A 27,830-nucleotide genomic window follows, 5' to 3' on the forward strand; every position below is an offset into this window, starting at 1 on the left:
TCACTGTCTCAGTTAGCTTCCAAGTTCTCTTCATCTCTGTTTGTGGGTGTGTGTGGGCATGTGGTGACCAGAGGAACATACCAGCATCTCTTGCTCTTCACCTTGATGTTTTTGAGACAGAAGCTTGCAGTTTGGGTTAGACTGCCCAGCTAGCATGATGATCTTAGGATCTGCCTATCTCTGTTGCCAAACACTGGGGTTATAGGCATGCAAGGCCAAGCCTGGCTTTTTTATGTGGGTGCTGGGGATTTGAATTCAGATCCTCATGCTTTCAAACAAACACTCTTGCCTTCTGAGCCATAACCTGCATCAGTGATATGGCTGTTGGCACTTCATAACCCTGCTTCCTTTAGATGACACAGTTTTGTTTACTAAAATATATTGGCTTTGAAGTCAATGAACGTTAAAATCCCTTTTGTGACTTCCATGGCTTTTTACCTAAGACCATTCAAATGCATTACTAAGGATGGCTCAAAAACTGATTTCTCCCATCTACCTCCACCTCTTGGTTGCTACAGTTTTGGTTTTCCCTCTACCCTGTCTATCAAGACCATAATGAAGCAGTAAATTGCTGCAACTGGAAATGTCAATGTCATCTTTGTGGCTCCAACAGCAGAGGGACCAAGGGTTCCATAGTTGGGGATGCTCCCAAGTGAAACTTGCAGTGGTACTGGAAGTGACAAGAATGGTTTTCATTGTAATGGTGTCCTTCAGGGTTTTGATTCATTCAGCTGATTTCTCCCCATCAGCTAACGAACTGAATGCTCCCTCATGAACCTTGAACAAGGTAAGCAGTGGGTCATGCAGGGCACTAAGGTTAGCATGCCCTAAGCTGCAAATGTATCCTATTATATAGTAAGTCACCAGTAGGTCCTCAATCACAACACCTCATGTGCTGGAGGGACTACAACTAATTACAAGACACCCTTCATTTTTGATTACCTCCCCATGTGGTTCTAATTAGATTCATGATGAGTGCTTGATCATGAAATTTCATCAAGTAGTTAAGGGCCTGTAAAAAATGTAAGCACTGAACACATTCTGCCTGATAGTTTAAGTTGATATGCATGAGAAGTGTCCCTTTCAATAGCAAAGGAGGGTCTGTAACACAGCCACCCACTCAGAGACAGCCTAAAGTACTGGACTTGCTACAACTAAGGTTACTAAATTATGTGAGTAGAAATAGGCCTGTGTACGTTCATCTGCAGATAATAGTTTAGGATTTTGACACTGGTATGAGCTTTCTGTCCATAAAGTAGCAGAGTCAATGCCTTCCAGCTAAGTACTGCTCATGTATTTAACCTCAGAAAGTTCCAGAGTGCAAGTGACACAGACACTATGGAAGGAAAGCACCTTAGAGCACATGAGCTGTGCAGTGACCAATTCAACTCCCTTCAAAATATCCTTATTTTTACTTAAATACTCAATGACAAGTATGTGCATATTTTAATAAAATATTTGGTTTGTTTTTTTTAAGACAGGGTTTCCCTGTGTAGCCTGGCTGTTCTGGAACTAGCTCTATAGACCAGGTTGACCTCAAACCCAGAGATCTGTCTGTGTCTGCCTCTGCCTCTGCCTTCCAAGTGGTGGGATTAAGGGCATGCACCACCACCACCACCCCAGCTCAATAAAATTACACTCCCTAATTAAAAAAAAACTTTAGATAAGGTCTCACTATATAGGCCAACTGATCTTCCCAAAATACTACTATTACCAATGTCAACTTTAACATTTTGTCCAAATACTGTCAAGGAGGAATATAAGTATACCTAAAAGATATGGTAATGCCCAAACTGTGATCCTGCTGACCTGAATGGACACCTGTCTGAGACACACTGTACTGATTCACAAAATGTAGAAACATTTGAAAAAAAGAAGAATGACTTCCTTTGGATGATAAAATTAAGAGGAATCTTCCCTTTGTGCTTCTTCAAATCCTTATCTCATATTTTTTCATGATATTTATAATATATAAATAGCAAATAACATACAAATATTCAAGGAAATATTTTTAAACCCATAAATTCACAAGCAGAAGATAATAAAAGTCCTGAAGATGTACATCAGGGATAGAGTGTTAGTCTAGCATGAGCAAGGCCTTGAGTTGGTTCCCCAGCACTAAACTGAAAAATGTACAGCCACGTACCAGTTTAAGCAGGGCTTGGTACATACCTATAATTCCAGCATCATCAGCTACAAAATGAGACCACATTTTTCTCTCCCTTTCTCTCTCCTCTCACTCTCTCACACAGGTACTAAAAGTTTATAGGCTAAAGGTACAAATCTAACTGCCTGGAGAATGTTCACGGGTAAAAGGGCAGTTCTGTCTCTTATTAATACTCCATAAGCCTATGGAAAGGAGCTAAGACCCACAACCTTTAGTTACAAGGGGAGAAAAAAAGGTTTGGAGAATTTCAGTGAATTCTCCAAGATCACCGATTGAGATTCAACTCCAGGGTCCTGCTCTTGCCCTCTAGCCAAGCTATCTGCCATCTGGGTTTATTTCTGGTTAGTAGTAGATCTACTGGAACTCTAGAACAGAGTCAAGAAGCTATTTGGAGAAGTGGTTCCCTCATGCCACACAAAACTATGTAGGAATCCTGGGGGAAGGGGGGCTTTGTTGGCTGATTTAAGGAGAGCAGTACATCATCCAGAATGAGCTAGCAGTGGGCACTGCCGGCAGTGCTGACAGAAGAGATACATACACACTACATCATGGCCATGGCCCGTGTTATTCAGCAAGCCTGAATAACATCAAATATTTCATAGCATATTTAGTTCCACACAAAGCATATCTACTCATTTCCATTCAAGTTCAAGCATTTGCAGGTCTTGATGAGGTCCCATTTAAGAGCTGGTCTTAGGGTCTAAGGCTGCCCTCTGCTGGGCAGGCCCGTGCTCTGTCCACCTGAAAGCTTTGCTCAAGGTTCAGCAATGTCACTTTCCTCCTGCTAGATGTGAGCTCAACAGTTCCCCCACTCTTCAGACAGCTCATGATGGGCAGGGTTTCTTAACTGCTGGCCCACATTGAAGGCATCCAGCAATGCACGCTGGAAGTATTGAAAGGAATGAGAAATCTAGGCCACAACCAGCCCTGTGTTTGGGTTCCAAAAGGTCCAAAGCAAGCATTTCTCCAAAAGGCACGCAGGAGCCAGCACTTTTCTCAGAGGTGGTATGGTTACCAGCTCTGAATCTGCTGCAGGAGCTGGAGCAAGCATTTTGTATCATATTCTTGGAATGGAAACACCCAGTCTCTTACATGGGGCTGCCGTGGAGATTAATAATCCATGTAGAACACTTGGTCCATAGCCTGGTGTGGCTGGAGCAGGCAGCCAGCCCTCAGCAACCCCAGAGTCTATCACCTCACTTTACTGCCTGCAAAGAACAGTGGCTCAGAGAATGAAGTCATTGGTTTAGAGGGGAAGGCAAGTCCTGTGTCTGTCCCTGATGGAGACTGTAACACATTGGGCAATCTATCTCCTAGCAGTCTTGGGCAGTTTGGAGGTTACAGCAGCGGGAACTGAAAGGAGAGTGACATATACAAGCATTTGTCTCGTCTGGCTCCAAGTAGCTTGTGAAGCCCACTACATACACAGCCACTTTCCTAAGTGGCTCACAGGAAGGGGCTCACCCCTTGTACCCCCAGGTTTACAGGTTCTAGGAAAGCTCCAGAGTGTGAAGAGCCTTGGTTCAGCAGCTAGCACAGAGTAAACAAATGTGGTTGTCGGCTCTCATGGGATTGCAGACTTATGGTGGGGAAGGTCAAGGCAACAGGCTTCAGGGAGTGCAGCACAGCTGGGAGCCCCAGCAACTTGAAGAGGACATCTGAACTCTGGAATCCCCTGAGGAAAGTAACTGCTCTGCTTTGTGTCTCCCAAGTCCTGAGTTAAAATACTCTCTGCTGCACTTCAAAGCAAGAATGTCAGCTTTAAACCAAAGGACACAATGAACATAAGTAACAATTTTACATGACTTTATTTTAATAAAACCACATATTTACAATTCAAAAAGCCCTAGTTTGATACACTTTACTAAATAAAGGTTAACTGTACAAGCAATTAAAACATGATATGTAGCAAGTGTTATCAGGAGTTTCCTATTGGCAAACTGTTTAAAAATAGTCACAAACTGAACAGTTAGAAGTACCTTTGAAGTGAGCACTGCTCCCAAGGTGACAGGAAGCCTCTCCTGCAAGCTCCCTCTGGAGTGAGAGCTGCCCAGCACCCTCAAGTTTGGGACTGAAAGTCATGGCAAGTGAGGTGGAAGGTGCAGACTCTGTTCCAGTTTGCCCAAACAGGGAGGATTATGAGATGCCCTCAGAGTAGAGGAACTTGGAACTATACAGCTTCTAAAGAGGGAACATCAGGCTCACACAAACAGGCTATGAAAACCCTGTTTGGAGATCAGTCAGTGCTTGGCTGGCATGGAGTCTTGTTTGAGAACTTCATGCATGCCCACAGATTTATGTCAAACAAGAAAGTTAAGAGCTGGGCTGTGAACACAGAGGATTCCACAATGGCATTCACAACAAGGTGCCCAAGTCCCCTTGTCACAACACTTTCTGTATGACTTAAGGAATGTCTTTATGTACAGTAAGAAAATATATACATCTTGAGAGAACAGATGCCCATGTCATGGAATAAAATTAAGTACATCTGCAAGGAATGACAGCAGACAGGGTTGGGTAGTCCGCTTCTCATAGGCCAGCTGGGCCTGGGCTACATTCAGTAACTGATGTCAAGAATGGCTGGATCTAGAGGCCACTGGATGGCTGGTGAAGACATCCTCCTCCAAGAGGTCAGGCATCAACCTTTCACACTAAGGCAGACAGCTATATGGAGGGTGCTCTGCAGCCTCCCTGGAGAAGCCATGGGACTACAAATGAGACTCCAGGAAAAAAAAGTGGTAGCATGGTGAATGGCATGGACATGACAGCCTGCTGATGCACTGGACTATCACCAACAAGCATAGAAGATAAAAGAAACCCATGCAAACGCACTGTCATGAGGCTGGCCCAAGTCTTCGTGCCACAAATCAGTCAAGGGCTCCCCAATGGCTATCAGAAACTATAACAATGGGGAGGATAATTTCTGGGGGTAGCAGGTCTGGTTGCAAAGGGCTGTGAAGATCACACAGGCATTTGCTGGAAACTGTTCTCAACCCTGGCCTGCCTGTACCTCCAGGAACAAGGATGCCAGTGGATTATCAGGAGGTAATCAATTTCCACAGCTACTGGATGTCTTTTGTATTATCCTATGCAAAAACTACTCATTTCTGTTAATTTGGACAATCAAATTACTTATACAAAGTTCTCAAGCCAAGGAAAAGGTACAACAATAAGAACCTCACCAATGAGCTGAGAAAAATCGAGAAGGGCTGATGACACTGAGAATCTGGTGGTCCTCACTGCAGTGTGTGAAGCTTATTTTATAAAGCCAGATGGGGACAGGAGACAACCACTGGCACTTAGAAGAGGTCCAGCTACTTAGGTGACAAAGGCAAAAAAAGGACATTCAGCTAAAGCAAGGAAACCATCTCCCACACAACGGTGTTTTCAGAGGCTGCCATGCCCAGCTGCTCAGAAACAAGCAGGTAAGAGAGGAGTAAATTTTGTAGTTTCTTCCTACCCCTTTCTTTACAGGGCCCATCTGTATCCCTTTCCAGCATGTGGCTCCCCTGCTCCAACCACTATGGCTCCTAAGATGCAGTGAGTGCTACTCTAGAGAGTGGGATCCTAATGTGAACTCTCAGCCTTCCTGCTATCATGTGTCAAGGCAACAGGGTCAAATGTCACACAAAAATCAGGTGAAGCCAGGCGTTGGTGGTGGACACCTTTAATCCCAGCACTCAGGAGGCAGAGACAGGTGAATCTCTGGTTCACAGAGGGAGTGCCAGGTTAGGCTCCAAAGCTAAACAGAGAAACCATGTCTCAAGAAACAATTTTTTTTTTTAAAGTCAGGTGAATTTTCAGGAGCCTATGAACACTCACCAGTAACTACCCTACAGGGTCCATCTTCCTTACACTTTTCCTTGGTAGGGAAATTTAAAACATACCCTTCATCTCTGGAAAAATTATTTCAGTAACTAAATAAGTAATTCCTTTCTTATCCAACATATGAACCAATAACATCTCTGAGGTCTCCTAATATTTCTCATGCATCTTGGCTAAGAAAGATTGTAATGTACCTTCCAGTAGTTGGCATAATGGCATCACAATTTAATTAACTGTTGCTGGAATAAAGGAGCAAGGAGACAGCCTGCCCTTTCTTGAGTCCATGTGGAAAATGCAGTGGCTAGTCATGACCAATGCCAGTGCACAGGTCCACTGAGCTGCTTAAGGCTAAGCCTGGATGTAATTCTTTAAGAGCTGTTTTGTTTTAAGGCCAACTTCAGCATTAGAAATCCAACATGGAAAGAGCCCCTGTTCTTCCCAGGCTTCAGTCTGAAAGCACACAGGTGCCATGTGGAGCTCTGCTTCAGTGCCAAGTGGGAGTCACCCCTGAGCCTCAGTGTCTGAGGGATGGGCTTCCTTTTTCCATTTCCCGGCTGTCTTTCTGCAGCGCAGACAGCACCTAGAATCACAGAAAAGACAGCTATGGTTAGATTCACAGGCCACACTGACCTGAGAACCTCACAAAACAGTTGAAAAACAGCAGCCATTTAACACTCCTACCCCATCCCCCTATATGCCTGTTCTCTGAGCTGCTGGCTAGCCCCTGAACACAGCAGAGGCCCAGGTTTCCCCCAGGGCACTAACAAGCTCCCCTACTCCATGTTACTGATATAGCTGATCCCTTTCATCAGGAAGTTGGCCAGACAGAGGTGTGACATGGTCTTGAAGTGACTGTTCTCTCCTCTGCTCTCCCAGCTCTTGGTTGACACTTTAAGGAGCACCCCACCTTTAGGCAGCAGTGATAACATTCCCGAACACCAACTGCATGCCAAGCAGAGCACTCTATGAGGCCAGACTGCCATCATCTTACACCTTACTTTTCCGTGTGGATTCAAAAGCCACCATAAGCAATAGGTTGGAAGATTCCAAAAACCTTCACACTGGCCCCACCCAGCTTTCAAATGGACTCTCCTTAGCTTCAGGCTCATCTTGAAATTCTCAGTAACTTTAGAGCCAAGGCCATGTTTCTATTCATACTTTTCTTTGTTTATTAGTCAAAGAAAGGCTCTCCTCTGCCCCTGGATCCCTGATGACAGCACAGTCAGTTCTGCTCTCATGTGAACTAAGTATACCTTTTTAATTGCTTTGCTGAACTATAATTCATAGGCAATTCACCCACATAAAGCATGCAAGTCAACCTCACCAAAAGGCAACTTTAAAGCATTTTCATCACCTCAAGAAATGCCTCCGGCTGTTGAGACAGCTCAGTGGGTAAAAGTACTTGCCACCAAGCCAGAAGACTTGCACTCGATGCTGGGACTCACACAGTAGGAGAGGAGAACCAATTTCCATGAGTTGCCTTCTGACCTACATACTCTCATTGTGGCACATGCACTGGCCCTCTCTCATATAGTCATACACACAGAAAACAATAAATGCAAAAAAAAAGTTGAGGAGGGGACCTTTCTGGTGGAGTCCTACAGAGGTGACCTAGAAGTGCTGACAATACAGAATGGGGGGGGGGGTTGTCTCTCCCTACACACATTCCTCCAAGCTGTCAGAAACCCAGCCATGAGTCAGACCGTGTACCTTCAGCCTGAGCACCATTTCCAAAGACAGCCTTCTCAAAGGTTCAGTGTCTCACAGCTATGCACATCCTGACTTACCTGTGCCCATTTCTTGTTCCGGCTCTGCATCTGGACAGTGGAGATGGCTGCGAACACTTCATCTGCTGGCAGGTCCTCAGGCAGCCTTGTCAGAAACTGGGCACTGTGGATGAAGTCCATCCTCGTCAGGATATCCTCAAAGAGCTTCAGGATGCCCAGAGCTGTGCGGAAGAGAAATTCCTCCCCATCTCGACAGAACACATCCCAGATGCGGCAAGCGAGGTCCAAGGGCAGGGACTTACTATACAAGGTGAAGATCCTGGGGAAAAATGGAGCTTTTAGGTTTGGGATGGCATAAGGCATGCACAACATCCTGGGTCCCTGACTTTTACACACTGTGGACAACACTGTCCTGCAATCACTCTGAAGGCCGATTTACATGTCACACAAAACAGCACTGTCAGCATCAATGTGTTATCAAACACTACACAGTTTCTGGATCATGGATATTAGATAATTCCTACTTGGAGCAGAAGTCTATCAATCAGATACTATGTGCTCAATGAGACAGGTGTTGCATACTAGATCTAATAAGACAGGTTTTATACCTCAGTAGAGCTTGGCGTCAGCTAGGAAATGAGAACTGAGAGGACAGAGTGCTATTTGTTATTCTCCTTGTAGGGGGCCAGCAATGCAGCAAGGTGTAAATTTTTCTGTTGTCATAGTTTGGTTTTTGAGACAGAATCTAGTTATGTAGCAAACTATGCTGGCTTGGAATTCATTACAACTTCTGAGTGATGGGATATAGGTGTATGCCACTATGCCTGGCTTTCTTGATAAATCTGACTGTAGATTTTTTTTTTTTTCCGAGACAGGGTTTCTCTGTATTGTTTTGGAGCCTGTCCTGGAACTCACTCAGTAGACCAGGCTGGTCTCGAACTCACAGTGATCCGCCTGTCTCTGCCTCCCGAGTGCTGGGATTAAAGGCGTGCGCCACCAACGCCCGGCTCCTGACTGTAGATTATTAAAAACTGATCTTACACTTTAATAATGCAAACCATCAGATGAAAGGTATTAGCTTAAAAATATAATTGAAAGTTGGTGAGATAACTCAGTGGTAATGTGAGGACCTGAATTTGACACAAAGCACCCAGGTACAACGGCATGCACTTGTAACCTCAGAGCTTGGGTGGCAAAGGCAAATCCTTGGGGCTCACTGGGCAGTCTGTCTACTTGATAACTCCAGGACAATGAGAAAACCTGTACTTGAAAACAAGTTGACCAAAACAAAACAAAAACAAAAACAAACAAACAAAAAAACCAAAACAAAAACAGGAGGTGGTGGTGAACGCCTTTAATCCCAGCACTCGGGAGGCAGAGGCAGGTGGATCTCTGTGAGTTCGAGACCAGCCTGGTCTACAAGAACTAGTTCCAGGACAGCCTCCAAAGCCACAGAGAAACCTTGTCTCAACCCCTTCCCCCAAAAAAACCAAGTTGAATAGCTTCTGAGAAATGACCCCTGGCTTGTACATGTGAATGCACTCAAATACAAATGATAAGCACAATCCAAACTACCTAACAACTGTGTTGGAATAACACCTGTGCCCTGGGGTCAAGCACTTCTAACCTGGATTGGGCCTATGTCACCATGTAGGTCCAGAGCTAGAGCTCTGTTCAGTATTATAAAGTGAGAAGTCTGGGTATGGCAATGCACATGTGTAACCTCAGTCCTGAGAGGCAGGAGGATAGCAAGTTCAGGCCTGTCTGAGTTATAAAGCAGAACTCTGTATAAAAACAACTAAAAACGAAAGTGTAGAAACCTAGCCCACACTTCCCACACACAAACCGCAGTCCACACACGGGAACCATGTCTCCCATCTCCTTAAAGACTGATGGGGCCAACAAGAGCAACAAAAAGGATCCCCCAGTTTTTATCCCAAATCCATGAAGTAAACTTGATTCTTTTTCTCATATAGCATAAAACTACTGAATTCAGATTTGCATGTGGATCTCCATCAACTCCTTTAGGCAGGTATGAAAGGGCACTGACTAGCAAAGCCCTGTCTCCCTGAGGATGGCTATGGTACCAATCCTTTCTGATTCAAAATAGCTCAGGTCAGGCACCTTTTTTTCTACCAAGATATATTTTTAATATTTTAAAATATGTATATATGTGTGAGTATGTGCACATGAGTATAGGTCTCCTTGGAGGCATCATGGTCCCCTTGGAGTTGGAGTTACAAGTGGTTGTGAACCACCTGATGGGAACCAAACTTGGGTCCTCTGGAGGAGTAGGGTGTGCACTTAACCAATGAACAATCTCTCCAGCCCACTAGACATCTTTAAAAAGAAAGCAGTAGACCAGGATGACCTCAAACTTGCCATCCTCCTGTGTCAAGTCTCAGAGTCCTAGGTCATACATACTTTTTTGAAGCCTGCTGTATGCTACTTGCTAGTGATTGGTGATAAAGATACAAAGTGCTGAACAGACAGCTCAGGAGCACAAAGGACAAACACACACAGATGGGGCTTAAGGATAGAAAGGGATTGTTAGGAGGGTATGCACTATGCATGCATAGAAGGTTAAATGCATGCGAATGCTCTTCTACATCGGATGATGGGGAAGAACACAATGTTGAGGAGAAGCAGTGCCATCCACCCTAAAAAGGAAGCAGGCAGCCAGGAGAGGAGCTCCAGGATTTTCCCCACACCTGCAGCAGAGTTTAGGATAACTACATGTCTGAGGGCAGCATGACGATGAATCATGCCAGTTGATGAAGCAAACCAGGTAGTGGAGAAAAGGCTGTCTGGGAAGAACATGGGCACAGATGAGAAAGGACTGTTTTATAGGCTCTGGACTTTATTCTCAGTGAACTGAGGCAGTTCAAGGAAGTAGCAGGCTGACAGTTCCTGGAGGGGATGCAGGCTGGGCAGATGACCCAGATAGCTGCAGTCATAGAGCAGAAAGGGAGCAGGAGAATTGGCCCAAATCAGGTACTACCTGGACAGTGGTGGGGAAGCAAAGGAGAAACCCAAGACATCAGGTCACTGGCTGAGCCACCCAAAGGATGAAACTGTCATTTTATACTCTGAGTGGGAGACATGTTATGTGCTGAAAGTCAGACATTCAGGTGATAAATGTATTGATTGTCGGTTCAAAGAGAAGTTCTGTGCCAGTAACATAGTTGTGCATATAGTCTGTGTAGAAAGCACCAAGCCAAGAAAAGACAACCAGGATCAGAAAGTGAAGGCTATCAAACTGCTCTCCAGCCTCACTGCACATAGAAGAGTCTACCTGACCTCACTGTTAACAACTATTCTTTGTTCTATAAAAGAGTGCAAATGATTATGGCTTAGAATGTTATATTACCTTTATATTTATGTGCCTTTTAAAGAAAATTTTTGTTTCATAGAAGATGCCTCTTCATCCAAGTCTCAGCCCTGGTGACTTCCTTGGGAGGCCATTTCTAACCCTCAGGATAGATGAATCTTCCTGTTGGTTTGTTGTTTTGTTTGGGGGCATTTTGGTTTGTCTTGTTTGGGCTTAAACATGGATAGCTATTTCCTCACAATTCAGTGTCTTCATGAGATCAAGGTAGAATAAGCAGGGATCCCCAGCTTCTTCTGAGACCTTTTCCCTGGCTTGTAGAAGGCCCGCTCCTCCCTGTGTCTCCACACAGTCATAACGAAGTGTTTCCTGTCAATGTTCACTTTGTACCTCATGCATCCCTTTCCTAGCTGTCATCAAGAGCAGCCACAGTTCTCTCAGAGACAGTGCAGTGCTGGAAAGGAGGGGCTCTGTTGTTATTAATACTGAGTTATTTTTCATGCCTTTCGTACCTTCACATCTTTAGGGCCTTGCAGACTCCAGCAGGCATCTCAGTAACATGCTTCCAAATGCCCCTCTGCTCAGGTCAGGGGGCACCTACAGCCATCAAAGCATGGGCTTCCTCTAAGAGTATGTGGCTGTGACTAAACTCCTGTCCTCGGCTCTTGGCTGCAAGTGACTCTAGGACTCAGACCTTCAGTTCTCAACAGTCCCTTCATATTCCCTTCTCCCAGCTCAAATGCTTGGAAGCTGATGCCACCACTCTCTTCTCTCCCCTTATTACCAGGAGACTGCAAATGCTTAACTAGATTTCAAACAACATTTAGACTCAAAAGTCAGAGAAAAGAATCTGGGCAGCACACCCATGGGCTGGTGAGTCACTTGGCTCAGTCACAGGCCAGGAGTTGATGCCAGGTTAGCCCTGGCCCTGAAAAAGTGGATGGAATAGGAGGGCCAATATATGCACATAGCCCTCCCACATCTTAGAGCCCAAATTCACATCTTCTCTATGGCTTAAGGCTGCATCCTGCTCCCAGTCAGTGACTATGTTCTGGAGTAGGGTGGATAGTGAAGGCCCTTGGCTTCCCCAGGTCCTTCTGGTGTTCCTACCACAGTGGGAAGACAGAATTCAAGAAGAAATGTTTCTTTGTTCCCTCCCTCAGGCCCCTCAAATACTGAACAAAATATTAAGCAAGGCACTTTCAGGGCTGAGTCCAACTATTGCAAAGCAATGCATTTCTGTGCTGCTGTGCCAGTGCCATGGGCTTTCAAGACAGCAATGTGAGCATCCATTTCTCTCTAACAGATGTGGACAGAAGGGATAATCTTTCCTGCTGATCCTTCACTATTCCCAGAAATATGTTTATCTAGCCATGCCCAGCCTAATCATTGGGTTAGCTATGAAAAGAACTGAAGTTCCAGGACAGAAATCTCCCCCCTCCCCACCCACTCCCAGTGAGCCAGTCCTTCTTAGAGAGAGACCCTGGGCTACAAGTGAGCAGCCCCAGGCTGCAAACAGCAACCCAGGGGTACTCTTGCTCTTCCATGGGACATGCCTCCTCAATACAACCCCAAGAGAAGGCAGTCTCACCTCCACTTTGCAGATGATGATATTCAAAACAAAGAGCATGGTAGAAACCTGATCACAGCTTTGGGTGGAGAAAATGTCACCTAACAGTCTTGCCCATAGAGAACCTATGGCTAATGATTTGAACCTACAGGCCATGGCACCAACTTCTAGCTGTGTCCAACTTCCTCAACCTGACTGGTTCCTAGAAATGAGCCTTTCACCCACCGCTGGTTCAGGAGCACCCTCAGTTACTATCCTACCCAGTTCCCCATGTTTCTAGGAAAACTAGGAAACTCTCTCTCTCTCTCTCTCTCTCTCTCTCTCTCTCTCTCTCTCTCTCTCTCTCTCTCTCTCTCTCTCTCTCTCTCTCTCTCCTCTCTCTCCTCTCTCTCTCTCTCTCTCTCTCTCTCTCTCTCTCTCTCTCTCTCTCTCTCTCTCTCTCTCTCTCTCTCTCTCTCTCTCTCTCTCTCTCTCTCTCTCTCTCTCTCTCTCTCTCTCTCTCTCTCTCCCTCCCCCCCCCTCTGGTCCAATGTATTACCTATTCTCAAGGTGTCCTGGGTAGAAGGTGAGACCCATGAATGAACTTAGTACAGAATGCAACAGAAACCCAAATCACCAACATCCACCTCTTTGAACCTTCCCACAAGGAGAAACCCCACAGAGTGACAGCTCTTCATCTCAAAGCATCATCATATATGTAGCACTCTGCTAGGTCTTTTGACTAGCTCAATATTATTGTTATAAAACTCACTCACATCCTCAAATAACTCTGCCACTGGATAACAAGAGAGAAATCTTTTGGGAAGTTAAGCTACTTCTGATCAGCTCCCCTATAGCATCTAGAGCCTTGATAGTCAGACCACTCAAAACTCCATAGGAAATGAAGGTAGGTGACAGGCCATTTCTCTGATCTTCAAGTCCACAGCAGAGAGGCAGACAGCTAAACAAGTCATCTGGCCAGCTTTCTTCATGAAGCTCTGTCCTGCAGGGCTATAAGGGGAGGAGCCTGTGCAGCAGAAAAGTGGACAAGGGAACAGGTGGCTTTAGGCCACTGGCACCTAAAGGGACTCTTGGAAACAAAAATGTCCTTGTCCCGCCTAGGACTTGAACCAAGGATGGGGTCAGGCCTTAAGGATATAGAAGTGAACCCTGAAGCTCTGAGAGGAACTATGAGTGTACAGGTAGTGTTGGAGGAGGGTAGACAGCAGGGCATCCAGGTGTCTGCTCACCCTATGTAGCCATCTCTGAGCACCCATGGAGCCACACAGAAGAGGAGGTAGCTCAGTCACTTAATCCCTGGGGCTGGACACTCTCACACACTGTGCACTGTGCAGGTCACATGAACACAGTTCAAGGCAATTTTAAGTGTAGATGCAGCTTGAGGAGGTGGTAGGACACAAAAGAGCAAGGCTCTGGAGTCACACTACACAGCATGCACACTAGAGGGTGACACTGGGTGAGAAAACGTCAGAGACAAAGCAATGAGTATTTTCACATGCAGTCTCTAGTGACTGAGGCTTCCTCTGACCATCAGCACCTATGGACATCAGACTTACTGCAGACCATTAATAAGCAGAGTAACAACAATCAGGAGAAGGCACTCCCTCAACTCAGTTCAACTTTAGTACAGCGCTTCTAGAGCCTTCCTGTGCACCTAACCCTGTAATGGGACTGCACATGCAGCAGGTGCCCTACTTGGCCCTTACTCCAGAACGCAACAACATCACGTGAGGAACAAGCCACCCTGCAGGGAAGAACAGTACTCAGAAGGCTTTGGCATCAATCACATCACGACGTAATATCTCAGAACAAAACCCCATAGAGCTTCCTTTCCTTGTGGACACCCTGAACTCACAGCCCTGCTGGCTGGGACAGGAAAAAACAAAGCTGCCCTTTAGGCTATGGCTTTCAGGACACAGTCAGACTCCAAGTCAGTGAGAGTTTGCCATTATCGACAGAACATTTCAGAACGCTTTCCATAATGTCAAGCTGGTTCTGCTTCATGGAGTCTCTGTCCCAGTATACACAAGTTAATGTTCTACTGGGTTACCACATAACATGCAGTGTTTTCTTTTTTCTTTTTTCTTTTTTTTGGTTTTACGAGACAGGGTTTCTCTGTTTTGGAGGCTATCGGTCCAGCCTGGCCTCGAACTCACAGAGATCCGCCTGCCTCTGCCTCCCGAGTGCTGGGATTAAAGGCGTGCGCCACCAACGCCCGGTTACATGCAGTGTTTTCTAACCCAAGGTGAAAAAAAGATTTGAATAGAATCTAGCCTAAAACTTAAAATTCCTATGGAAGGCTTCAATAGAACCAGGTAGATGTCTAGGCTTCTAGTTGTGGGGAGAGTCTGTCTTCTAATGATCTCTTGTTCTGAGCTCTAAGCAAGGGAGATCTAAGGGTTCAGAGTTGACAGTCCAATATAGATACAAAGTTCAGGGTGGCAAGGAGCCATCTGTGCACTCAAATGTTCATGGGAGGATAAAAATCATCTGTTAAACAAAGGGACCCCTTTAAAAGGATGTTCCAAACATTTATGTGTAGCACAAGCAGACAGAACAGCTGAGTATTCCCAATGATGGCCCATCTAAGCCTGGTGCTTACATTCTATATCAGCGCCAGTGACTTCATATACAAGTGTAAACCCTCATACATGCTGAACCAGGCACCAGCTTACGGCAGAAGCAACACAATGGATATCTGACACTCATTCCCAAGGATGTAGACAGGTCTGCTCTACTGAGTGATTTGACGTAGGCTTGGACAGTACTTATTTATCATCTAGAAGTCCTCTTGCTTCCTGAAGAAAGTGAGGAGAAACCTAAACCAGCCAGTTCTCTGTCCAGGGTGGCAGAGGAGCTCATTTTTCCTCTCTGAGGTAGTGTTGCAGTTCAGATGGGCCTTTTGGCCAAATGACATCTCTCCTCACAAAAAGCCCCTTCTCCAAGACAGAGTAGTCACTCTGAAATGCCTTGAATAGCCAGTTATCATGGTCTCTGCAGGAGCACAATTAGAAGAGTTCCCTGGCCCCTGTAGACCATAGCACAGTACATCATGCCTGGCTGGGGCACAAGGGTCCTGAAGCACACTCTTCTACCACATGACAACTTTTCCTTGCAGCACTCAGGTCTCCAGGTCCCTTACCTGGCCCTCAACCTGGTGCACTTGAAGGTGACAGCCATCCTCTCTTTATGACCACAACTACTTCTGTGCAGAGATGTAACTGATCTACTGTTTCAGTTCACAATTCTGGAGCCTCCTACTTACAGGTCTCAGGAAACTTCTATTTAGATCTCCCATAAAATCTTCATGCTCAAAGTCAAATTTGTTCCTCTGTGTTTCAGATATCAGCCGCTAACACAAGCAATCCCTTATCAGTACTATCACAAACACCATGATCCCCTGGCAAGTCCACAACACATTTCCTAGGATCTGTCAATGACTCCTCTCCCTAATCTCCATCAGGCCTTGCTTTCCTTCATTGAGCTCTCACCCAGGAGCTCCTACCCCCCAGGCTGCTTGGAGCTGACTTATACAACAAGCACAGGCTGTCAATCATCTCCTGTGGCCCACAGCTTGGCCTCTGAGACTCAGATGTTCTGGTTTCCCAAACTCCCCACCCTTATCCTCAGCCTTTTATGATGTCCCCCAATGCCACCAGCCCAGCTGCTATGCTCTGGCTTATTCTGAGCCCCTATATGCTGTTTCCCACACCCCATCACCCTAGATTGGGATCTATCACCTCTTCTCTCCCCTTCTATCTGTCTCTCCTACAGGGCAGCACAGTGACTCAAGTTCTGAAATTCACATGCTGTTTCTCCCTTCCACACTCACTCAAGCTCCTATCAGTGGACTTCTAGTAAAAGGTGTGGCATGCACTTGCTGCCTAGAGACATCTCATTTAATGGATTGGCAATAGTGCCTTAAAAACAGAAGGTCCATTGAGGGAGTCTAGAAGGTCAGTCAAGTCACTGGGACAAAGAGCCTGGAAAATAAATAGGCATTCAAGGCAGAGGGGAGCTGGGAAGCAGGGCAAGGAGACTCAGCTGAGTCCTCCAAGAAAGTGACAGTGACAACAGGAAAACAGGCAAGGGATGAGAAGTGCTCTGGAAAGCAAGAAAGCTGAGTCTTACCAATCAATTAGGTAGATGTCTGCAGTTAAGTTGTTTTTCTTGAAATGTGCAAACAATTTCGGCAAGTTTTCTTCAAAGAATACCTCAAATGCAGCAAAGTAAGTCAACATCTAGGGAGACAATGTTAAATACACTAGTAAACTAATTATCAGTACGAGTTTCCAATCCACAAGAGTCAAGAGTTTTGCGCACTTAGAATCTAATAATTGTTACCCAGGTAGGTAACAAGTAGATAAGCATAATACTGTCTCTAAGCTTCTCACAGCAGTTCTGTCCACATTCTATCATTCCTTCAAGTTACAGGGAAAGACACTGAAACCCAGAGCAATTGTTTAACTTGCCACACAGGGGCAAAGTACCGGTACATGGTAGAGCTGGGACTTGAACCACGGCCTGTAATGCTATGAAGGTTGCAGCTGCATTGTGAGAGATAACCTGGGAAAGCAAGCTGCCTGCTGCCCAAGTCTAGCACATTCACAGAGGAAGAGACAAGACTAGAGTCTGAGGGAAGGACAACACAGTTCCAGCTTAAACATGTAAGCCTTTGACCACAGCAAACGAAGACACTGCAAGGAGGCAGCAACAGGCCAGGTTCTCATAAGCTTTGTAAGAAAAGAAAGAAGCAGGGTGGGGGGAGAAACAGCATGGAGCAATCAATATGTAGGAAGAAGAGCTCTGCTGGATGGGAGCAACCATGCCTGGGCTGGCGACTCTGCTCTACTCATCATCCACCAAGTGCCGAGGCAGAGCCCAACCCTGACTTCCTTTACTCATTTTCATGTAGACCACAGGACATGAGGCCATGTCTAGGGACACTTGTGGGATGGGGTGGCATTAGTGTGCAGAAGCCTTCAATGAGCAGGAAGCCCTACAGCAGTCATCTGGCTTAAAGTTTGTCATGCTGCCCAGAGCAAAGGTCCCACTCAACACTAACAAGCTGCTTCTCCCTTTCCTCATTCCATATTAAAGACAGAAAGCTGGGGTCTTCAAAATTAGCAAAAACGGGTACCATCTTTCTATATATAGAAAGAGAAAATTAAAGCTCAACATGGTGGAACACAACTATAACCCCAGCAGACAGGAGACTGAAACAGTAGGCTTATGAATTCAAGGTCAGCTGGGTTATCAGTTAAGACCTTGTTCCAAAACAAAGCAAATTTAAGTTGACATTCAGGAACTACTTCCTAGGACTAATACATAGGCAATATAACGTCAGTAGGTTAGTAGCATCAAGCTGTTCAAAGGTGAGAATCTCTCCTAAAGACTTCACTCTTTTCTTGGAAACTTTTTATCTGCTTATGAAAGGGTCCCTATACTGCTCAGTGAAGAAAACTAAGCATAGAAGCAACAAGCCAAGCCTGTAGTATTCCCTGTAATACTAGCAGTTAGGAAACTATGGCAGGGGACCAGGAGTTTAAGGACAGTCTGGGCTACATAGTAAGACCAGGCCTCAAAATATGAAACAAAATGACAAAAATACTATTCATGAAGTACCTGTCCATAAGCGCTACTGCTTTGAGGTATAATCCCTTTTTAACAGTGCTACACAGAGTACTGCTGCACTAGGTCTACCTCACACTCGTTATACAGCAGTGAGTCACTGCTGCACTAGGGATCTTGGCAGATTTCATTTATCACCCCATTTCCCCAACCCATTTAAAACCCTTCTCATATTTACAATTGTAAATAATAATCTCTATGCATATTGCTTTGCTCACAAATATGATTTTTCTCAGAACCACCTTTTTTTGTTTTTTTTGTTTTGTTTTGTTTTGTTTTTTTCGAGACAGGGTTTCTCTGTATTGTTTTGGAGGCTGTCCTGGAACTCGCTCTGTAGACCAGGCTAGCCTCAAATTCACAGAGATCTGCCTACCTCTACCTCCCAAATGCTGGGATTAAAGGCGTGCGCCACCAATGCCCGGCTTTTTGTTGTTGTTGTTTGTTCTTTGAAACACAGTTTCTATGTGTAACAGTCCTGGCTGTCCTGGAACTGGCTTGGTAGACCAGGCTGGCCTCCAACTCACTGAAATCCACTTGCCTCTGCCTCCCAAGTGCTGGTATTAAAGGCATTTGCTACCACCACCTGGCCTCAGAACCAATTCTTATAAGAACTTTGTATTGAAGCCACTTTGAGCTACAGAAATGGAATACCAAACAATCTTCCTGAAGGACCCTAACCCTGACACTCCCCCCTAAAGTCAGAGTGAGCAGCAGCTTCAGAACAAAGACTACTGGGATCCTGAAGACATTTAAGGAAGAAGGGCTCCAAGTTGACATATACCATCAAATAGTTGAGGTCTTGATACAATAGTGTTAATGACCAGGAAATCAAAGCAACACCAACTTAAAAGCTAATGGAATAGCGAGTTTTCTTCCAGTAAGAACAAAGTTTAGGACCCAGAATGGATTCAACCCTCAGCTCTCCCATGTACCAGACATGTCTTGGACAAGCCACTTCCCTCCTCAGTCTGTTCCCACATCTGGACAATGCAGGGGACTCAGCTGTGAAGTATGTGGGGGGTCTCTTAACGGCCACCAATGGTAAAGGCCATCTACACAGCACTCTAAACCACCGCCTTATTGAAGTAAGGGAATATGGTCAGGAGCACATCTCCCTCTGAGTAGCAGCACACATCAGCCCTCAGGTATTCTATTCAACTGAGAGTACTGCTGTTATATCTCCCTAACACAAAGTGCACATACTTGCAAAGGACTCACGCTCCACCTCCATTGAAAGAATATAGCATTTCAGACACACTGTCTCTCTAGGAGAATGTAGTAATCTGTTCATACAAGGGGAAATGGACTATATGTTTCTATACTTAAGTTCATGCATTTCTCATTATAAACAGTCCATCATGCCTTGAAAAGACAGAATGATTGGGTAGTTCTTGCTGCATAAAGACATGGTGCTGGGACATACACAGAGCATACTCACAAGGCCATGGTCCACTCGGAAAAATGCCATTTGACAGGGTTTATTCAAAAGGTTAGAAAAAGCAATAAAGGCATCTGCAGTATCTAGGTTCAAGATCAACACTGCCGCTATAAAGGACATGCCCTGAACCTGAGAAAGGAGAGAAACGTTATGTTAACTAATGTGGCCACAAAGGTCAGAGCAGTTTTTACGTGTTAAGAGAAACCAAAACACCTTCCCATTAAAAAGGCCCTCACAGCCACCCATTCACTCCCTAAATAAACCCTGTTAGATCAGACCCACCCTCCCAGAGCCACAGCTTTGCCTATCAGCCACCTGCTCTCTCCCTCCATCTGCTCCCCCTTCTAATGGAAAATCATAAGCTAACCACACTTTAGGCCTTTGACATCTGAAATAATGCCATCTGGTATGTGCCATGCTGGGTTGTGGTCACATGTATGAACTTTGCAGGTTTAAGTAAGATCATGCATACATACACATCTGTTTAGCAGCAGCACACTTTTGAAAAATGGTTAATGGTAAAGCCTTCTCTACTTAATTTCGGGGGTAAATCACATGCAAAAAATAAACATCAAACCTAGTTAAAATGTGCTGATGAATACCACAGAGTAGCCATGTCAAGCCAATTTCTCCAAGGAAACTGAATCAACCCATTTATCTCAAGATTTTTCATATTCTTCAAAAGGTCATGATAGCATTAAATATGAGAGCGGGGAAATGCTTTGACTTTCTTTATAGACTGTAACATAATAAAAAAAACTGGAAAGCATCACTTACATAACCCACATCCGGCCGGTAGCAAGTATAAGCGCCCAAAATACTGTGCAACATGTCATGATATGGACCACCCTAAAAGGATTGACATGCCACAATCAACACATGCATAAGTACTGTTAGCCTTAGAATAGCATCTAATACCATTGCTGCTACTGTCACCACTGTCATCCTGCTGATCATACAGGAGGGACTTTGCTGAGCAGCTCTAGATGCATTATGCAATTTAATAAATGAGCTATTAACTTGCTGTTAATGAGAAATCTGCAGTTCTGTCTATGAAGCTATTCTAGAAAAGCTAAAGGGTTAGCTGTGAGCAGTACCCTCGAGAAATGTCCTTCCTTTGGCTCACGTTATAGAATCATGTTCTATTCCAAGTTCAGTACGTAAACCAGGTGGCCAAGACTCCTCACAGCAAGTGACAAGACTGCTGAGACTTAGCCTTGTGCCCACAACAAGTATGGTTCTTCCTGCCTCTCTTCTGCCCATCACTCTGTTCCCTCTGCATCTTTCTCAACAGCAGGTTTGGAAAGCTCCTAGTAGATTCCATTTCAAGTGCTCTCCTAGCCCTTCTACCTGCTAAGACTCCCATTTGCTCTTGCAACAAGGAGGTAAACCCAGAGCTGTCCCACACTGATGTTAGTATGCCAGAGACACTCTAAAGGAACTGGCTGGACCTAAATGAAGCTCCTAGTGCCTTAATCTACCACATGCCCTCATATAACACAGGAATAAATATTCTTTCTGGCATATATGACTATGAAGTCTCTCCACAGGTGCCTTTGGGTGGCTTACAAAGGAATGACAAAAACCAGATGATCACATTTTCTTTTTTTATTTTGTTGGTTGGTTGGCTGGTTGGCTGGTTAGTTGGTAATAGGATCTCACTGTATAGCCAAGGAGAGCCAAATCCCTGCCTCAACCTCTTCAGTGCAGAAATTACATGTATACGCCACAACTCCCAGCAGAGACCATTGCACTCTCACCTATATATAAAAGCTATATTAAAGAGACATTTTCAAAGCACAAAGAGCCAAATAAGGAAAATACAATGGGGGGGGATACAGGGCTGGGGACAATGGAGGCAGATCCACAAGCTACTCGAGGACCAGAGTGACTGTAGAGAGATTCTATGTGATCCGAGACTGAGAGAACCTATACTGTTCTTTCCTTAAAGGGCTTTCCACTTTGTCATTCCACCGCTCATGTTGGTGCCAGCTCCTTTTCCTGAGTGTCCTTTGCTTGTGCTGGGTTCTCAGGTTCTTCCCTCAGCCTTTACATGTAACGCTATCCGTTCCCAAAACCAAAACCAAAAACCATTGAACAAAGAGGTCTCAAAGGAATCCTGAGAGAACAATCTACCTGGAAAGGACCACAGAGCTTCCATGTCCCCTCTCTTTAGAGTTCGCCCTCTGCTCCCAAGTAAGCACCAGGGACTCTTCATTTCAACATTTCTGAAGCAGAATTTAGGGACCATGTTTCAGGAGAAGCCCTCTCAAACCCAGTAATGCAAAGTTGAGCCTCAGCCTCTGCAGAGCCTTCACAGGCTCTTAGGGCTCCATAGCCCTGAGGTTTGGCCCTCAGCACAGCAGGACCCTCAGAAACATGCTGGGACACCTGCCCTGCCATGCTCTCAGTCCTACTTGCTTCCCTGTAAAATCTCTGGTTTTACTTCTACCAATGAGAAAGGGTACAAAGCTTCTCCCTGGCAGTCAAGAGATCAGGCACCATGAGCTCCCTCTGAAGACTCCCATGTCCCCACTTCTGGGCTGCCTGAAGTGCGAAGGGTTTGGTGGGTCCCACTGTCGTTTAGTTTCAAATACAGTCAAAGATAATTAACAGCCAGTATAGCACTGATGGCTTCCCTCTAAGTCAAACACTATGAACAAGGCTTTAAGGCTGCATAGATCATTCCCAGTCACAGATGAACAGATTATGGGGTAGAGGGATCAAATGTTTTACCTGAGACCAAACTACTAACAAGAAGGCAACCAAGCATTGGTAGCGCACGCCTTTAATCCCAGCACTCAGGAGGCAGAGATAGGCAGATCTCTGTGAGTTGGAGGCCACCCTAGTCTTCGGAGTTACAGGACAGCCTCCAAAACAATACAGAGAAACCCTGTCTCGAAAAACAACAAAACAAAAAAACAAACAAACAAACAAAAAAGGAGGCAACTGATGAGAATGAAACCCAAATCTCTGAGACCAAAGTCAACCCCCTTCAAAAAGCAGCACTGCCTAAGCCCCTTCAGAGCTGGAGTCATAGGAGCCCCATTGAGGAGGAAAGGCCCAAAGGGTCAGCAAGCAGAAGGCCTCTAAGGAGATGATCAGGGAGTGGGCTACAAGGTGTGGTATGGGCTGAAGCCTACAGAAGTGTGCTGAGAGGAGAAAGACAATCCTTCTAAGAGAGAAAGGACTATTCAGAAGATGCTGCCCAGCTGAATCCACACATGCCACCAAGCCTGGGCAGTACTCCCAGGGTTTATGGTACTTCTGAACAGCTTTATAGAGTTTTCCCCTAGCTTTGACTGAAAGAGTCCTAAAGACTCAAATGCAAACATTTCCAGCTGAATTAAGATGCTCCACACCTAGATACTGAGACCCTGCTTTGTGGAATCACTGAGACAGCAACAACCTTGTCACTGGAACCCAAAGACTTCTCTTGACCCTCCCCCTCCCTAAGCACCCACAGTACTCAGACTGGTGCTGCCCTTGAAGCTGGATAGTCCCTAATGCCTGGCCACATCATGCTAGCTGCCTGATTCTCAGCCACAAATCAGAGTCCCAGAGTCAACATACTCTGCTCTAGCGTAGAAGCAGTCCTTACCAGTTCTGTATCCATCAGGACAGAGAAACCCTCTAAGGAGGTTGCAGGCACAACTGTGTCCTCTACACTGATTCTTGTACAGGAACAGGGTCCCAACATTTCTGTTCCAGTTGTGCTTCTACTAGGCACATGCTCTCTGCAAGACTACATTAATTAAACCTAATGCATGCACAGACAAGACTGTTCACTCTGTGACCTCTGATTCTCCATACTCCAGAAGGGGACACTGACTCTCCTGTGCTGTCAGATTGTTCAGATTGTTCGCCCAACCACATTCTTCCCAAGACCACCTAAACCCGATGCTCTGGGATGCTCTGGGCCTGTTCATTTTGCAGCCATTTAAACAACTCATCCCGGTTTGTGACACCACCTTTTCCCAGCAAGCCATCATGTGTAAGCCATGTAAGCAAGCTGGGAATCATGGTGCATAACTGGAAATTCTAATACTGTTCAACAGGCAAGGAGTATCAGGAGGCAGGGCAGGCAGGGCAGCTCCCCCCGGGGGCCGCTAGACGCTCAAATAAAACAGTGAGTACTGAAAAGGGAAACCTGTAGAAATATTATGGAAGAGAGCTGGTGATACTGTTAGTTCAGGAGGAAGGTCTCAAAGGAGACCTCTGAGTGTATGTCTCCTCGCTCAAAGAACACAAAGCCTTGAGAGAAGATTCTAAGATCTACTGCCAGATATCCTAGTCAGAGCCCAAATGACTGAGGGGAGACCTCTCTAGCTCCACTAACATCCAGAAAAACAAGAGTTCATTCCCGATTATCTCCTGGCTCATCATCTCAGAAATCCCACCACCTCTGTTCAGCCAACCATCCTGGCTACATCAAAGCTATGAGGCACTCCTTCCTGAACCTACTTTCAGCAGTTCCCTGAAATCACATGGAGGCTCCTACCAAGAGGACACAGCTACGTACAGTCCTAAAATCAGAAGAGCATGAGGAACATTCTGACAACACAACTACCCATAAGCTCTCTGCACTACCTACTGAGGTTCTGGCATGCAAAACAAACCTTTAAAACAGATATATGATTAATAAGAACCAATTATACTGATTTTAAATATCTAAATGCACTGTCAGTGACACCAACCTAATTTCCCACCAAAACCCTAGCTAACCTTTCAAACCAGCCTACAAATATATGCGGCTCAGCATTCCTAAAACTTAAACAGAGAACACTTGTGACAAATTCCTACCACTTACTTGCTGGAAAATGCAGAGATTAGGAAATGTTCTAGAAATGTCCAGCTTAATAAGCTCCAGACTGGCTTCTCTGTCTGCTGCTGAAAATCCGGCATCTGTCAAAAAAAAAAAAAAGCCAAAGTCATTGCACTCCTTAGACAAACAGGAGTCATTACCAGGCTCTGGAGCTTTATACTGTGAAATAAAGAAAGTCTTCGCTAGCACAGGTGAGTTATGTTTCGTCTACACAGTGTCCACCTTCATGAAGAGTGCATGGCAAGTGCAGCATCTCACTCCAGGGACCAAAGTACCTCACAGTACCAGCCAGAATATAAGATTATCTTCTAGAGTTTAAAAATCAAACTCTAGTTAGATATTACTTGTCATCAACAGCAATCAGGAAAATAAATGCAAGTTGGGGAATGCACCCAATGAACCCAGGCATGGGAAATCATAACAAAGATGACTGTTTCACCTAAAGAATCCCTGGTGAGGCCGGGCGTTGGTGGCGCACGCCTTTAATCCCAGCACTCGGGAGGCAGAGGCAGGCGGATCACTGTGAGTTCGAGACCAACCTGGTCTACCGAGCGAGTTCCAGGACAGCCTCCAAAGCCACAGGGAAACCCTGTCTCGAAAAACCAAAAAAAAAAAAAAAAAAAAAAAAAAAGAATCCCTGGTGAGAATTTGTTATGTGTTGCCTCAAAAAATTAAAAGTATGATCCAGCAATTCCACTCCTGGTGTGCAGCTGAAGGAAGTGAGATGGCATCTCCATGTAACTGCAGCACTATGCACAGGAGTCACGAAACTCCTGGGTGTGCATGGCTGTCTGCGGGTAACAGATGAAGAAAAGGTAGCAGACATGGACAACAGATGAGCTGAGGAACATTGTGCCAAACAAATAAACCAGTCACAGAAAGACAAGAAAGAACTATACGATATCATTTGTGGACTCAATCTAAAAACATCGAACTCAAAGAAACAAGATGCCAGAATGGGTTTACCAGAGGCAGGGGAGGATGGGCAAGAAGGAGGGAGATACTGGCCAAAAAATACAAAATTTCAGATAAAAGAAAATCCCTACAAAATAGTGGCTATAGCTATATATATATATATATATATATAGCTATATACTATACATAGTATCCTTGAAACTGAGAACAGAGGAAAGTTGTTTTCCCTATTTAAAAAAGCCCTAAACTAAGGACTAGGGACATAGATCAGTAACAAAAGAGATGGCCTAGGGCTGGGGAGATGGCTCAGGGGTTAAGAGCATTGGCTGCTCTTTCAGAGGTCCTGAGTTCAATTCCCAGCAACCACATGGTGGGCTCACAACCATCTGTAATGAGATCTGGTGCCCCCTTCTGACCTGCAGGGATGCATGCAGATAGAACACTGTATACACGATAAATAAATAAATCTTTAAAACAAAACAAAACAAAACAAAAAAACCAAAAGGATGGCCCTGAGCTCCATCCCCAGTGCTGAGGTAGAGAGAGGAGAGGGAGCAATCTATGTGAAGTAATGTGTACTACCTAGTATAAACTACCTAGATTTATACATAAATCCTAACAGTTGAAATACCTAACGTCTAAATTCCTGAAAATATAATTCTAAATTTTAAAAAACTTAATGACATTTACTTACATTTTTATCATAGTGTTATAAATGCTTCAAAACATGTTGTGCATGATAGGCATAAAAATCTTGTCAATTAAAAAATATAATAAAAATAGTAAGTTTATGTTCAAATATTCATAAATAATGTTTTACGTATTTTTAAATTCCAGTACAAGATAGCATGAAAAGTCATACTGCCTACCCACAGAGGTATTGTTCTTGTGTGCATTTCCATAACCTCACAGATATGCACTGCTGCCACCTCTAACACTCAATGAACCAGGCTACTGGGCAACTTTACTTAAAAGTAGCTGGTTAAGAGCAGGAACTGTGGGGTTTTGTTTCTCTTAAAAGTTATTTTCTCTCCATTTTTAACAGTCCATAAAGCCACACTGCAGCTGGTGAGGAGTACTACTGCTGTGAGTGACTGCTCAGCGAGGGAAGAGCTATACCTTCGTTCTCCACTTCTGAGCCTCCAGTGCTGAGAGATCGCCACCGCTCCTTGGCCCGAGCAAGACAGATGTCAAAAAGCTCTGAAAGAAAAGCCTCTGGTGAGTCTTACTTACACATGCTCCCTAACCCTAACCCAGAGAAGAACATAAAACTATATCCTTCACCAAGACTCCTCCCAGCTTAGCTTGAAAGCACCTTGCCTAAAGACAGCCAGTTGCAATGGAAGAGCACGAACACTGCCACAGTACCCAGTGCCTTCCTCTGCTATGCAGCTACTTATTCATGCCTTGCTCTGACTTTCTTGGATGGTCAAAGACTCTTGCTTACCTCTGTATCCAGACCAATGCCCTGGATACAGAGCTCATCTATGGACTAAGGGATGGATGGACATAATCTCAAAAGACAACCCCAAATGCTTTAATCTTAAATGTTGAAATCCTTACAAATCCTAAAATTACAATTCTAAAAAAACAAATTTAAAGACATTTACTTACATCAAGAGGGGGATTTGAGAAACATAAAAACAACAGAATACTTTATGCGCATCACAGTGTGAGCTGTAAGCATCACAGTGAATAAAAGACATTATATGTCTAAATCATAAGCAGATGACCTATATACACAGAAACATGCTAAAAAGCAAAGTGTATGAACAACTATCACTATGGTTCATAACTGGGCACCAAGGTTCCTAACTGGCCATGTGAAACACTGGGTCAGACAACCTAAATCTTTGATCAAAACTAAGATAGGCTACCATTGCACATATAGTCACCCAAAGAGAATGTTCTACAAATGCAGATGTCCTATCTGCACACAATCAACATCGTAGTAACACACATACACACAGTAGGATCCAAAAGAAATGCATAAAATGAATTGGGGCAATCTAAAGTTTATATACAATTTCTTACTTGGCATATTGAAAGTGGTATGAAGATAACGCACAGAGCACAGGGGCTAGACAGATGGCTACGCAGTAAGAGCGAGCACTGACTGACTGAGAACCTGGGTTCAATTCTCAGCACCCACACTGTGGCTCACAACCATCTGCTAGCTCCAGTTCCAGGGGATCTGACGGCCTCTCTGGATGTCATCTTCTCCAGGCACCACACACATGTAGTACACAGACATATGTGCAAGCAAAATACCACACCCCCAAAATAAAAGTCAAGTACAATCTTAAAACACACACAGACACACACACACAGCATAGCAAACTGCAAAAAATGCTGACAATTTGGGAGGGGGGCTTAAAAACAAAATAGAGTAAAGGACATTTTA

At 44.8% G+C, this 27,830-nt stretch overlaps 1 protein-coding gene across 8 annotated transcripts in view; it reads right to left on the reverse strand.

Annotated features, from left to right (window-relative positions):
- Window positions 1-3,956: 3,956 nt before the first annotated feature.
- The window catches only part of Tbc1d14 (TBC1 domain family member 14), a 108,171-nt gene continuing 84,297 nt past the window's right edge, over window positions 3,957-27,830 (reverse strand). For 6 of the 8 annotated variants that reach the window (XM_040746987.1, XM_040746988.1, XM_040746989.1 and 3 more), the window contains 7 exons: window positions 26,546-26,626; window positions 24,497-24,591; window positions 20,464-20,535; window positions 19,687-19,815; window positions 16,749-16,858; window positions 7,780-8,038; window positions 3,957-6,572 (listed from right to left, as the gene is read on the reverse strand). In XM_040746987.1, the coding sequence (XP_040602921.1) occupies window positions 6,507-6,572; window positions 7,780-8,038; window positions 16,749-16,858; window positions 19,687-19,815; window positions 20,464-20,535; window positions 24,497-24,591; window positions 26,546-26,626 (812 nt within the window). In that variant the 3' untranslated portion in view covers window positions 3,957-6,506. Of the gene's footprint in view, window positions 6,573-7,779; window positions 8,039-16,748; window positions 16,859-19,686; window positions 19,816-20,463; window positions 20,536-24,496; window positions 24,592-26,545; window positions 26,627-27,830 lie in introns of those variants that run through there. The other 2 variants (XM_021226450.2, XM_013112510.3) reach the window with 2 other exon arrangements.

Source organism: Mesocricetus auratus, unplaced genomic scaffold (assembly GCF_017639785.1).
Source record: "Mesocricetus auratus isolate SY011 unplaced genomic scaffold, BCM_Maur_2.0 Super-Scaffold_100006, whole genome shotgun sequence".
In the NCBI taxonomy this organism is placed as follows: domain Eukaryota; kingdom Metazoa; phylum Chordata; class Mammalia; order Rodentia; family Cricetidae; genus Mesocricetus; species Mesocricetus auratus.